The sequence below is a fragment of the Filicampus tigris genome, chromosome 7 (genome assembly GCF_054856515.1).
Source record: "Filicampus tigris isolate MCC_2025a chromosome 7, RoL_Ftig_1.0, whole genome shotgun sequence".
Lineage (NCBI taxonomy): Eukaryota > Metazoa > Chordata > Actinopteri > Syngnathiformes > Syngnathidae > Filicampus > Filicampus tigris.
This window is the reverse complement of record NC_141223.1, coordinates 21932501-21946028: the sequence shown is the minus strand read 5'-3', so window position 1 is coordinate 21946028 and position 13528 is coordinate 21932501. Positions and strand designations below refer to the sequence as shown.

The window sequence follows — 13528 nt, the reverse complement described above, 5'->3', positions numbered from 1 at the left end:
CGGCCATGGTGACTATGTCGAAGTATCCTTGAGCAAGATACTGAACCCCCAGTTGCTCCTGATGCTGCGTCATCAGTAGGTAGATGAGGTACAGTGTAAAGCGCTTTGAGTACCCAAGGTAGAAAAGCGCTCTATAAGTGACAGCCCATATATGAATGTCAGTGCTTTCATTTCAGTAGTTTTTTACATCTTGTTTTCATTCCCATTCCTGTTGAAAAACATTGATATAGCAGAAATAGAATACGACAGGAGCACTGATTTACATGCAAATTCTCACATCGCTTCACTTTTCCACATTGACGTTAAGATGGAAGCTCAGCATCATCTTAATTCAATTCCAGGACCTACATTCGACACCCTGAGTTGCCTTGGCAACAAAGTCCCCCCCATCACCACCCCCTTACCTCTCTGCCCTCCCAGAAATTGTGAAAGATCAATAGAATATCCTCAGTAGTGTGGCAGAAAACACAGATGCCGCTCGGGAGAAAGCACAAGCTTTGTGACATAGTTACCGTGTGAATGCTAACGCAGCCCGGCAAGGTCAGGCCTGGCGCTGCGCACGAACAAGCGTGGGCAGCATTTTTTAAATGTTTTTCATACCAACAAAGTCTCTCCCCGTTTACTAATTGAGGGAATTGGGAAAAAAATAATTTCAACAACAGCAGCGCTTTGCTGCATAAATAACTTCTCTCTTGGGGATTGGGAATGTTCTCACGCCGTGTAACACCTTTTGTGTGCTTGCGTGTGTGTTCTTGCATGCACAAGTGCTTTGACCTCTGAAACAGTTTGACTGGCAACAGAAAGCAGATGCGGCAGTTTTAGCTTTTCATGTTTCACTTTCAATAAACAGCAGGGAATCAATTAAAATGAGTACATTTTCCAAGCAGTGCGTGCTCTTTCCTAGCAATATTATTTCACGTGAAGATAACACAAGGTGACAAAGACTGCATTTGCAACCTTTTAGGAAATAACTAAAATTGGATTAGTTTGTTCTAGGATCAAACTATCTGTACAGTTTTTAGTGAAAATATCTTATACGAGTGTCAAAGTAAGTTAATCACTGTAATTATCGACACATAAAAACTGAATGTGAAATCACATCCTCGTTTTTCATAATGGAAATAACAAAAATAGTGTCAAATAACGATTGACTTGAAAATCTATTTTTTTCCACTAGAAGTAATAAGCCATAAAATGTGTCTGTTATTCAGTCTAATCTCGGCCATCGTCAAACCTCTTAATTGTACAGGCAATGTTTAAAGTGGAAATCAACCCCGAAATTTTCTCAACAATAATATAATATGTGCCTCCAAAAGTAAAAAACACAGCATTCTGATTAATATTGTGTTTGTCTGTTATCACCTGTTTTCTAAAATTGAGCCATGGTTGGTCGTTACCTGAACCCTGAGCAACTGTGATGTCATTTTCAGTTGGCAACAAGTTGCAAAATGGCAGTCCCCTGACATGAACAAAGATGGCTGGATTTTACTGCTTAACACAAACGCATCATTAATCACAATGCCGTGTTTTGAATAGTGGTGGCTCAGAGAACATCCATCCATCCATTATCCAATGGGAATATCGGGAGTGGATGAATTGTTTACAACAGTTTAGCCTAGATAGCATTGAGCTGCCAACACATCCACGTCGGCCACTATGGAGCCCACCGGGGACATCACAAGATTATTTAAGATTGCGTTATAATAACGCAATAAGGTAATTCCTAATAATAAATCAATTAATATTAATTGCAAAATTATGCAATGTTATTTTAGGAAGAGAACGAAAGACTTTCACTTCCGGGTTGCAGCTTTAAGTGTACTTCAGCATTGCATGAGCATGTATGGTTTTTATGCTCTAGAGATGTCCCAGATAAGGACATACTTTGCATGCACAGGGGTAAGGTATGTTTTAAATGTTAATGGTGAGTTAACAAAACAAAAGTGCTCTCCACCTTTTTTTCCTCGTCAGTGAAATGGCCGTCCTGTGGTTTAATCCAAGGTATTATATGTGTTGAACCACTAGAGGGCAGACTATGTCTGCGAGTACAATGTTACGGCAGGGAAATCATATGAAATGTGTTGTGCAGACAGTTAATGGCGGCTCCATGGTATCACAGAAGAGAACAGTGGTCTTTCTTTTTAATACATTAGGGACAATTACAGGGACGGACAAAACCCTCTTCCGTCCTTGATTAGTCCATCCTTTAAAGAAAAAAAATAATTCTCGTCCTCTGTCCTCCGTCCCAAAAATGGGTGTCCATCTGGGACGGAATGCCCATCTCTGATGTGTCCTAATACTTTCGTTAATGTTAACGTAAATTAGTCATGACAAATTACCTTGGCTGTTGGCTTCTTGCTTTTTAATTGACATGTTAGATGTAACATTTTCAGTTACAGGTAGTGAAAAAAGGGCAGCTGGGAACAGGTTAAGGTCCCCTCCTTGGTCCACAAATGGAAAGTCACTTTTCATTGCTTCATTTGATTGATGCTAATACGTGCTCATCATTCCCAATGAAGCTTTAGGCGTTTGCCACCAAGACGGATGCCAAGGCCGGCTGAAAGCGGCTGGCAACAACATCCATGTTTGTTTGCCACCAGGGCCTCTTGTGTTTGCTCCCGCCCAGGATCACATTTACCGCCTGTCACCACAGGTGGGTTCTCCCTGAGACTAAAATCAATAGCTCTAAATAGAAATCACAGCATCGGAGTTTCCTCAAATAAGAAGAGTCACCCGGTAAAAGCATCCATCAGAGGCAGTCCAAAACAACACAAGGTTTTTGTTGTCTAGATGTGCACAATAGTCCTAATCTAAACCCAAACCCTAAACCTTTGTTAACTAGCTCTGCACAACTTGGCTAACCCTAACCCCTACACAACAATCTAACCCTTTGTCAGCCAGAATTGCACAACCTCCCTTACTGTAACCTTAACCCCAAACCAACCCTTTGTTGAATAGATTTTCACAACTGTCTTAACCCAATCTCTTAGCCACACTTTGTTGACTAGGATGTCCAAACCAGAAACACCTACACCTAACCTTAACCCTACACCAGGGGTGTCCAGCTTTTCTCCCTGTTTTCCATCTCTCCTTGCTGCAACGCACCTGATGATCGTTATCAAGCTTCTTCAGAGTTTGCTAACATGAGCTTCTTCAGAGCTTGCTAACGATCATCAGGTGCGTTGCAGCAAGGAGAGATGGAAAACAGGCAGAACACCGGCCCTTGAGGACCGAGTTTGGACACAAACACCCTAACTTTTTGTTCCCCCGATTGTTTAAACCTTAACTCTATGATTTTTAGTTTTGCACAACTGTCCTAATTCCTAAAACAAACCCTAATTAATCCTAACTCTACCCCAGGGCTAGTCTATCTTTATGTCATATTGCAATCTGATTTTGTGGAATTTATCAGATGCCTTGGGAGTATGTAAAGGTCACACAGATTTCTTGACAGGCAACCTCTATTTATTCACCATGCTATGGACTGCAGGGTAAAAAAAAAAAAAAAATTAATCTTGTTATATAATGAAAACGTATATGCTGACTGAGAGACATGCTTTGTGATCATTCTGTAAATTATATGATTCGGGGACAAAAGAGTGCTTATTTGCTGTAAAAGTCTCCACAGCTATGTTTTATGATGGTGTCGCTGCAGCCTTTCATCATAGTAGGTGTCATTATTTCAGTAAAGCTCATTCCATTTCGTATTGATATGTTGCTTCTACCTTGGTTAGGCTTTGGGGTTTTGGAGCAGCAGGCTCTCATAAAGGTGAATGACACTGTTTATTCATCCCATTTCGATCCCCTCTCTCTGTCTGTACAGGAACAGGAACGTGATTGAGAATGGAGCGGCTCATCCTGTGTGTGCTGCTGTGTGGTGCCCTGGTGAAGGGCAACAGTTGTCCCGGCCGCTGCATCTGCCAGCACCTTTCGCCCACCTTGACGCTCCTCTGCGCCAAAACGGGCCTCCTCTTCGTGCCACCCACCATTGACCGCAAGACAGTGGAACTGCGGCTCACCGACAACTTCATCACCGTCATCCGCAGGAAAGACTTCTTCAACATGACCAGCCTGGTGCACCTCACCTTGTCCCGCAACACCATTAGCCAGATTACTCCCCAGGCTTTCTTTGGCCTTCGCTCGCTGCGGGCGCTGCACATGGATGGAAACCGCTTGAGTGCAATCAGGAGTGACCATTTCAAAGGCCTGAACAACCTGCGGCACCTCATCCTCGGGAACAACCAGATCCACCAAGTTGCGGCCACCTCCTTCGACGAGTTTGTTTCCACCATAGAGGACCTGGATCTGTCCAACAACAACCTGCGCACCTTGCCTTGGGAAGCCATAGCCCGGATGACCAACATCAACACGCTCACCCTGGACCACAACCTGATCGACAACATCGGAGCAGGCACCTTTACACTGCTCACCAAACTGGTTCGCCTGGATATGACGTCCAACCGGCTGCAGAAGCTGCCGCCCGACAGCCTGTTCCAGCACGCTCAGGTGCTGTCAGATGCGAAGGGCTCCAGCTCGTCCACTCTGGCCGTCAGCTTCGGGGGCAACCCACTTCACTGCAACTGCGAGCTATTGTGGCTCCGCCGGCTGACACGAGAGGACGATTTGGAAACTTGCGCCTCGCCGGAACACCTCATGGACAAGTACTTCTGGTCCATACAAGAGGAAGAGTTTATCTGCGAGCCACCACTGATTACTAAACATCTTGCCACCAAGCCCCACGTGATGGAAGGGCAGGGGGTCACCCTTAAGTGCAAAGCGATTGGTGATCCTGACCCAGAGATCCACTGGCGTTCGCCTGATGGCAAGCTGGTGCACAATAATTCCCGCACCATCCTGTATGAAAACGGCACCCTTGATATTCTCATCACCACCCTGAAGGACAGCGGGGCATTCAACTGTTTGGCCTCCAACGCGGCAGGTATCGCCACGGCCGCCGTGGAGATCAACATGATCCCCCTGCCGCTGTTTGTTAACAACACAGGCCACATGCGCGAAGACCCAGGCCTGTCCGACATCACCACCTCATCCAAGTCGGGGAACGACACCAAGCACAAACTGGGCAGGAGGGTGGTAGTCACCGAGCTGACTTCGTCTGCGGCTGTAATCCGATGGCCATCTGAGCGTCACATCCCCGGCATCAGAATGTACCAGATCCAGTACAACAGCACCGCTGACGACACATTGGTGTACAGGTTAGACGAGGCGCCATCGAGACATGTTGCCGTCTGTTGTGAGATGAGATAAAGAAGGGAAATGACATAAAGAAGGAATCTTCGGTTTACGACGGTCCGGCACAAAACATTTGGAGGTTACAAGGTGCCGGGAACTAGTTTGCTTAGTGGCTTAAGAATATATGGTCATGTGGCACAAGAAGAAATTCTAACTGACTGCAATACTTGCTGATTTTCATTTGATTGTTTTATATTCATAGCCTAGTTTTCCTTAAAAATATTTATTGTAACTATGACATTACTACTGCATTAGCGAAGGTTAGTGATGGACCATGACCATCAGGTTATATCATCGCCTTAGGAACTCTCGTAAACTGAGAGAACTGATATCTTTAGGTCAAAAGTAACAAGCATATGGTAGCCAAACAGTCAGCTTAATACGTAGAAGGTAGCGCAAGAAGCTAACATAACAGTCTACAGCTTTCCCTTAGTGTTGACCAACAGTACAAACAGATGGCCAGACATGCTTGACACCCATCTCAGACGATCCAAATTAATCTATTTTTCAGAAAAAGGTCACCCTGAGAGCCCTTTCAAGCCAGGAATTGAACGAAAACAGGCAGTACAAACCTACCATAATTATAACGGTAACAGCAATAAACAACACTAAACAGGACAAAGGTGTAACGAGTCAAGTACTGGGTTCACAAAAACTTGGTCAATCAACACTTGACAGGACTAAGGTATGACGTGAAACATTTTGTTCGCACAATGTTGATCAGTACAAGTTCCAACTGCGAACCCAAAAATGGAAATAGAAATCTACTGAAATAAAAGTAATAACATGCTCAATATGGCTTAACAAAAGCACTGACCTCCAACTATGATGACCCTGAAACACTCTGGACAAAAGTACCTGAATGCCCCCAAAGTCTTGCAAGAACTTCCAGTGGCTAGTCTTCTCCAACCACATTTTCAAAAAGCCACAAAAAGTCCAGACAGAAGCTGTCTGACATGAAGTCTTTTGAGGTCTCCATTTGGCAGAGCTGGGCACTTGACCCTTTTTTGCCGGTCCGTCCTCCGTCCGCGACCTGGGTACCCTTCCGGCATCGTCCCTTCGTCCTTATTCATGAAAATTACCAAACTTCGACCCTGTCACTTTTAAAGCGGTTTCGTCCTTACGTCTGTCGCCACCCAGCAAAAAAAAGAAAAATGCTAACGGCAGAAGTTTATTTAAAGCTCATTAGCTGGCTAAGAAGTGAGTTAGTCAAGAGTTGTAATATAACTGCCTTATTTAACAGCGGTCATTGTTTATATGTCAATGCAGCGGACATGAAAGAGGTCAGTCTCTGAACGGATGGGCGGAGACACCCGGTCCAGGGAGCGCTTCCATTGGTCAGCCCTTTGGGTTGCTAATAGGCAAGCGGAGGTTTACCCTCCACTTCTGGAGCGCAGATTGGAACACCCTCAGTCCGTGTGTGGAGAAACAAATGGTGCAGGAGCAGTGTTATGTGCTATGTTCAATTAAATCTGGTGGTGCGATTCAATTGAAGTTAATGTAGTTGGTGCAGGCGGGCGCAGTTGCGTGCGGGGCAGCGTGGATGATGCATTTGGAGCGGTGGGACGCAGAGCGAAGCACCGAAAAACGGCCCATTCGTCCATTCTGCGCAGCTAAACAAAGTGACTTTTTCCCTCTTCGCCTCGCGGCAGCCAATCAGCATCAGGGAGTACTGCGTCACACCCAGCATCCTGTACACTCGGCGGGTCTTGTGGAGAGCTTAAAGTGGAGTAAAAGATTATCGTCGCGGTTTGTGGGCATCCCGAACGAAATGACACGGCCAGTTACAACTACCTGGACAAGAAAAAAAGAGACCAGGCTTGGAGAACCGTGAGCGAGGAGCTTGTTATAGCTGGTATATTTTGACTTTCTTTCTTTAGTTTTTTACAGCTGTTGAAGACGGCAATATTGTTTGCATTAGCTTTAGCACAGTGTCGGACACTTGATTGTGATGTCGAAACCTTTTTTTTGTTTTGCCGGTCGTCGTCTACTACAAAGCAAAGCCCCTCCCCTCTCCGATGTGCGCAAATGAAGGGGCTGCGGCATTCAGGTTTCAAATTTCCCACGGTCAAACGCTAGTGCTCATTCTTCTTCTCCTTCTTTTTTGTCCGTCTCATTCTTCCTTTTTGTCTACCCTCCGTACAGACCAAACGTGTGCAGTGCACAATGTTCCCGCCGGGTTGTTCCCAATGCAGTACATGCAGTTGTGTAACCAGTGGCGCGTTTGTAGTGTTTGGAGGCAATTTTTGTCGTTTGCCCATTTCGCCGAGTAGGTTGAGATGAACTTTGGCCGCCTCGCGACCACGTCACACGCATGAGGGACCATTAGTGGGCCGGACTGAAATCCACCTCTGCCCTTGCTTAGTCCCTCCCTTTTTTTAAAACTTGTTGACTCCCGTCCTCCGTACCAAAAATAGGCGTCCGTCCAGGATCGTTCGGTCCCCGGGAAGGACTGCCCGGCGCTGCTATTTGGCCCGCAGCACTGCGCAACTGGAGGAAAGGGCCTTCTTCCAGGATCATGACACCACAATAAATAACAACAGCACATTTCACTATACCCACTCAGCCAAACGGCAATAGGCCATCATTAATTTGCTGCAACACAAAACATGATTGCATGCGGTCGGCTAATTAAGGCTTGGTTGCTGCGGAGTGCCATTTATTGAATGAGGTGGGAAAATAAGCAAGTACTTGTTTTTACGTATTTGGAAGTAAATTGGGTTTTCTCATGATATTATTTGATTATTATTACGGGTGCTTATGAAAGGCGCCAGATCATAAAGTGGGGCAACATAGAGCGAGGTAGGTCTTCTTTAGAGTTTGTTCATAGTTTAATTTGTAATGGATCCTTTCGGGTCTTTTTGTAATGCTAATGCAATCCTTATGAATAATTAAAGAGTTCACTGCATATGGGAATTTTTGAAAACATATGAAAATAGCAGTAAATAAAAGGAAACACACCCATAACGTAGTTCATTTAACTCAGATAAATTTCCAATGCCTCTAATACATGAATTTACATATATTTACATACGATTACATATTGGATATTCATTTCCATATATGTACTCTATTATTAAATGGGTACTCTTATGTTATATTGTATTATATTATATTATACTGTATTATATTATATTATATTATTTTATACATCAATATTTTTGCAAGTAAAACAATAATATTAATATAATATGATATAATATATTGTAATATTATATCAACAGCGTAAAAGCTTATTAGGTCTTTTAAATATACTGTAAGCTGTGCTATTATTCATGGTGTGATGCACAAACAGAAGGTACTGGCATCTATTCGAGGGTTCACACACACAGGTGGGCATTTTACTATATTTCGACGGTCGGTCATTCGTCACTCCATCATTTTTCGCGACAGACCTAATCGTAATCGTCAGTTGGTTAGTCTGTCAGTTAAATCCATCAGTTATTCCGTCAGAAGTCAGTCGATCCATCATCCATCAGTCTGACTGAATGCCCACCTGTGTGTGTATGTGGCTCGCCTGTTGTTTGTTTGTATACAGACTGAATGGAAAGGGTCCAAGGACTGATCCTTGAGGGACCCCCCATGTCATGGCCATTCGATCAGATTCAAAATTTCCAAAGGTCACAAAGTAACTCCTTTGCTCTAAGTATGACCTGAACTATTTTATGACCGCTCCATTGAATCCCACCGCTCCAGTGAATCCCACCCAAGTTTCCAACCTGTTTTAAATACTGCACTAAGATCCAATAAGACTAGCAGTGACACCTTCCCTGCATCATTGTTCAATCTTATGTAATTTAATACTTAAATAAAAGCTGTTTCAGTCCTGTGATGAGGCCATAATGCTGATTGGAATTCATCAAAAAGTTCGTTTGAGTTCAAGAATCTACTGAGTTGATTAAAAAACACTTTCTCCACAATCTTGGTTAAGAAGGGAAGGTTTGAGATTGTCTGTAATTTTTAACAAGGAGACATCCTTGAAGAAATAGAAACGCACCCAGTCTGCCGGAACGCCCGGCAAGGCATAGTGCGGTCTGTCAAATTCCCAAACGCTGCAAACTAGACTTGCCCTGACACAAAAATGAAGTTTTTACGTCAAGTGCATGTGCACCTTGTTTACCAAAATAGGGCCCTGGGAGTCTTGTCAGGAATCACAGTATTTCTTCTCATCTTGCAGGATGATCCCACCCACTAACAAGGACTTTCTGATCAACGACCTGGCGGCCGGGCGTGAGTACGACTTGTGCGTGTTGGCCGTGTACGATGACGGAGTCACGTCCCTGACGGCGACACGCGTGGTGGGTTGCATCCAGTTCCACACGGCCAGCGAGGTCAGCCAGTGCCGGTTCATGCATAGCCAGTTCCTGGGGGGCACCATGATCATCATTATCGGCGGCATCATCGTGGCATCCGTCCTGGTCTTCATTGTCATCCTCATGATCCGCTACAAGGCCTACGTTGGGCCAGAGGATGCCAAGGCCAAGACGGGCCCCGGCGTTTCCTCGCAGGCCAACGGCAGTCACCAGCGGCTGCAGCGCTCGGCGTCCGGTCAGGCTTCGGACGAGGGCCAGGGCGACGGGCCCAAGGAGTGCATGGCGCTGGCTCTGAAGGTGGACCATGAGACGAAAGAGAACACCAGAGCCTTGGTGGCCGTGGGAGCTCCCTCCGCCATCCCGGACGTGGAACTGCCTCCGCCGACCAAGCGAAGGGCCAGCCTGCCAACAGAGGACACGCAGACGGACAGCAGCCTGACTGGCTCCACCATGTCGCTCTGCCTCATCGGCCCTAATGCCGAGGCACCACGCTTTGTGGACAAAAAGGGCATCCTGGCGAACGCGGGGCTGCTAATGCCGAACGAGCTGGCACGAACTCGGCACAGGTTCTCCTTCGACGGAGGGGACTACTCCATATTTCAGAGCCACAGTTACCCGCGGCGGGCCAGGACGAGGTGGCACCACTCCACCAACCAGCTGGATGCTGAGTCGTCGCCCCTGGCCAACCGCCGGGTGACATTCAGCAGCACTGAGTGGATGCTGGAAAGCACCGTGTGAGCGGACACACCGCCGAACAGACAGACAAAAACTACATCAGCCCTTCACCCCGCCTAACCCTAACCCTAATCCTCATCACACACGCCAGAGAGGTTTTTCAGCAAATCGTGCATCATTCGTTCTTTCCGTTTTCAGTTGACAGTTGAAAATCTAAATATTGAGAGGAGTCATGATTTTGTCATTTGTTGTTTTAATCCAACTCACAGGTGTCAAACTCATCTGTCAAGGTGTTAGTGCATTTTAAATTCTTCCCAAGATTTCAGCCAAAGAGCCCAGCTTTTTGTAAGCAGTGTGGATAGGGACAAGAAGCTCTAAGCTACACGCCTCATCGATAAACAAGCACTGCAGCTCAGCTTCTGGCTAGCCATATGTTGTTATTTTTTCAAACTAGCGCAGTATAACTTTCAGTTCTCTTTAGGTGGAGATAAAACAATAACAAATGCCATTATTAGTGTTTCACAGCGTAATAATTCACAGTATTCAAACCCTGTTGCACTCGTCTGCACTGCTAATTACCATTAAAGACACACTATTGAATTTGTCTATTCTAAAAGGAAAATCTTTTGTTTAATTGAAGGAAAAATATACTGTACGTGGTTTATCAAGAAAAATTGCATCCAAACGCATTTCTGTGGCACTGGGTGTATTAAAGCAAGCTTATAATAGAAACCTATTTGTCGAGACGCCATGGCAACTAACGCGCGCAGCCATACTTACCTGCAAGAAGCGGAGCAGGGACGTAGCGGCGTTGAAAGTCATCTTTGCTCCGTTCCTCCATCAATATCTCGAAATGGGCCGCCGGGGTTATGCTTTAATGTCATTAAATCTGTTCCTTTTTACACAAAAGATAAGCAAGGGTATTATTTGCATTTGTTCCCTTACTGTACTGAATGTAGGGCTGCTAGTAATTATTTTAATAACGGATTCATCTTTCAATTATTTTGTCGTCAATTGTCTGAAAAAATTGAAAACGTGTTATTTCCATCCCTTAATTGGAAAACAGGACATTATTTCAAATTGACATTGAAGAAAATGCACAAAAATACATTTTTATTTAGTTATTGGTTTGGTCCATAGCGTGTCAGAAAATAAGAATACATGTTGATTATTGTTTTCCAGTTTAAATACAGATATTTGCAAATGTTTTAATCCGATTAACGATAAGATAATCATTCAGTTTTATTGGAGGACTACAGAAGTCAGAGAACATTTACTGTTCAGAGGCTGGAATGACGAGGATTTGGACAAATTAAAACTAAACAAGGTCTCTAAATGATTAATTGATTATCAAATTATCAATTAAATTGGTAATCGAATAGTTGTTGGTTAATCAATTAATCATTGCACCTCTAACATGTGACTGTGAACCAAACAGTGAACTTAAAACCAAGGAATGACCTAAAATGTGATTTTTGGCAGACACCCTTAACAGTTACCATCACCATAAATACAATGTGGCAGATTTGACCCCCTAGAAAAAAAAAACACCTAAAAAAACAATAACAAAATAATCAGTCACAAGTTCATTTTTAAAAAATTTTAATTGCCAATTGAGAATGGAAAGAAGAAATGATGCGCAGATTGGCAGCCCATGTTGTTTCTTTAACGCAGCAGTGCCTTAATTCTCACAAATGGAACAAAAAAGTACGAATGGAGGATGCTGCTCGCTGTCGTCGGGAAAAAAAAGACACCTCTTTGTTATTTCTTTGTTGATTTGTTCGTTTATAACCGTCCGTGTGAGGTTTGTATGTGTTTTTTGTTTCATTGTTCAAAAAAAGAGAAAAAAGTGCAACTATCAAGTGAACAGCAAAAAAAAAAAACAACAAAAAAAAACGTGCACCGGAGACACGAAGATACGAGGACATGTATCAACACCACAGTAATAATTTAAACGGATCCACAACAAGAACAAAAACCAACAACTGTATTTTACACGTTTCTTAACAGCGATGGGATTCCTCCTCGCTTCTCATGGGATTGGATGGTGTGAAATAGCTCCAGATGTGACTGTATATTATTAACCCTATCTGGCTGGTCTAGATCAAAAAGACGACAGATGACGACAAACCGCAAAAGAAGACCTATATAAGTATATTCAAACATTTGGTGTATGTGTACTAACTATGTAAAGTAAGTAAGTCATATTGTCACAGGACTTTTTACAAAGCATTTGGGTGTTGGCTGCAAGTTTTTACATTAAAAACCTGTCATCACACATCTCAATATGTCAAATATGGGTTTGTGTGTCAACATTTTTTGGGCCATGAAGCACACGTGAGTCTGTTTGTCAAACATACATTAGGTCCATTGGTCGAAACAGTTCTTAAACATGAAGCATGGTTTCATATGTGCCAATCATGGGTCCGTGTCAACTGGTTACACTGGTCAACAGCAATTTTGAATCACAGATGGTTTTATATGTCACTAAACGTATTTTTGACGCTGATTTAAAAAAAATGTGTTTACTTTTTTCCTTAGCACAGGTTTTTGGGATATTTTTGTTTTTTTAGTTTGACCTATAAACTCTTTCATAATACGGATTTTAACATGCGTTGTAATTTATAGCTATGACATTTCAGAAAAAAACTCACCTGTTGCTGAACCTAACCCTGAATATATTACTTACAGTACATATATTATTATTATTACAATTATAATTATTAAAAACCTAATGTGCGAGTGAAAATGGGCAGATTATGAATCAGCGCAAAATATTCATCTAAAATAAAAGTTTACTTGCATCTCGGATTTAAAAAAAAATGTTAAACGTGCTTTCCGGTTTTATTGGTCAACACGGTTCTTAAATGGGAAACCTTTGTGGGAGTAAATGGTTCCATGTGGGTTAAACATGGGACTGTGTGTCAAATATGGGCCCATGAGTCAAACATGGATCAGAGTGTCAAAAATGTATCCTTGTCCAAACGTGGGTCTGTGTGTCAAACATGAGTCTTCTCTGAGTTTGTGGGTTAAGATGATGTTTATCGATCAAACATGGGTACATGTGTGAAATGTGGGTCTAATGTGGGCCCGTGGGTCAAACAAGTGTCTTTGTGTCAAGAAAGGTTTGTAGGTCAAACATGGGTAGTGTGTGTCAAACAGGCCCATGTGTCAATCAAGGGTCGGTTCGACAAACATCAGTCTGTGGGTCAGACAATTGGTCCATGGGTCAAATGTGGGTTTATATGTAAAAAAAATTGGTCCATGGCTCAAACATGGGTCTGAGTGTC

At 43.5% G+C, this 13528-nt stretch overlaps 1 protein-coding gene across 5 annotated transcripts in view; it reads left to right on the top strand.

Annotated features, from left to right (window-relative positions):
* lrfn1 (leucine rich repeat and fibronectin type III domain containing 1) overlaps positions 1-12533 on the top strand; it is a 216983-nt gene extending 204450 nt beyond the window's left edge. For 3 of the 5 annotated variants that reach the window (XM_086036437.1, XM_086036436.1, XM_086036433.1), the window contains 2 exons: positions 3824-5213; positions 9428-12533. In XM_086036437.1, the coding sequence (XP_085892563.1) occupies positions 3844-5213; positions 9428-10301 (2244 nt within the window). In that variant the 5' untranslated portion in view covers positions 3824-3843 and the 3' untranslated portion in view covers positions 10302-12533. Of the gene's footprint in view, positions 1-2519; positions 2654-3823; positions 5214-9427 lie in introns of all 5 variants that reach the window. The other 2 variants (XM_086036435.1, XM_086036434.1) reach the window with 1 other exon arrangement.
* The last annotated feature ends 995 nt before the right edge of the window (positions 12534-13528 follow it).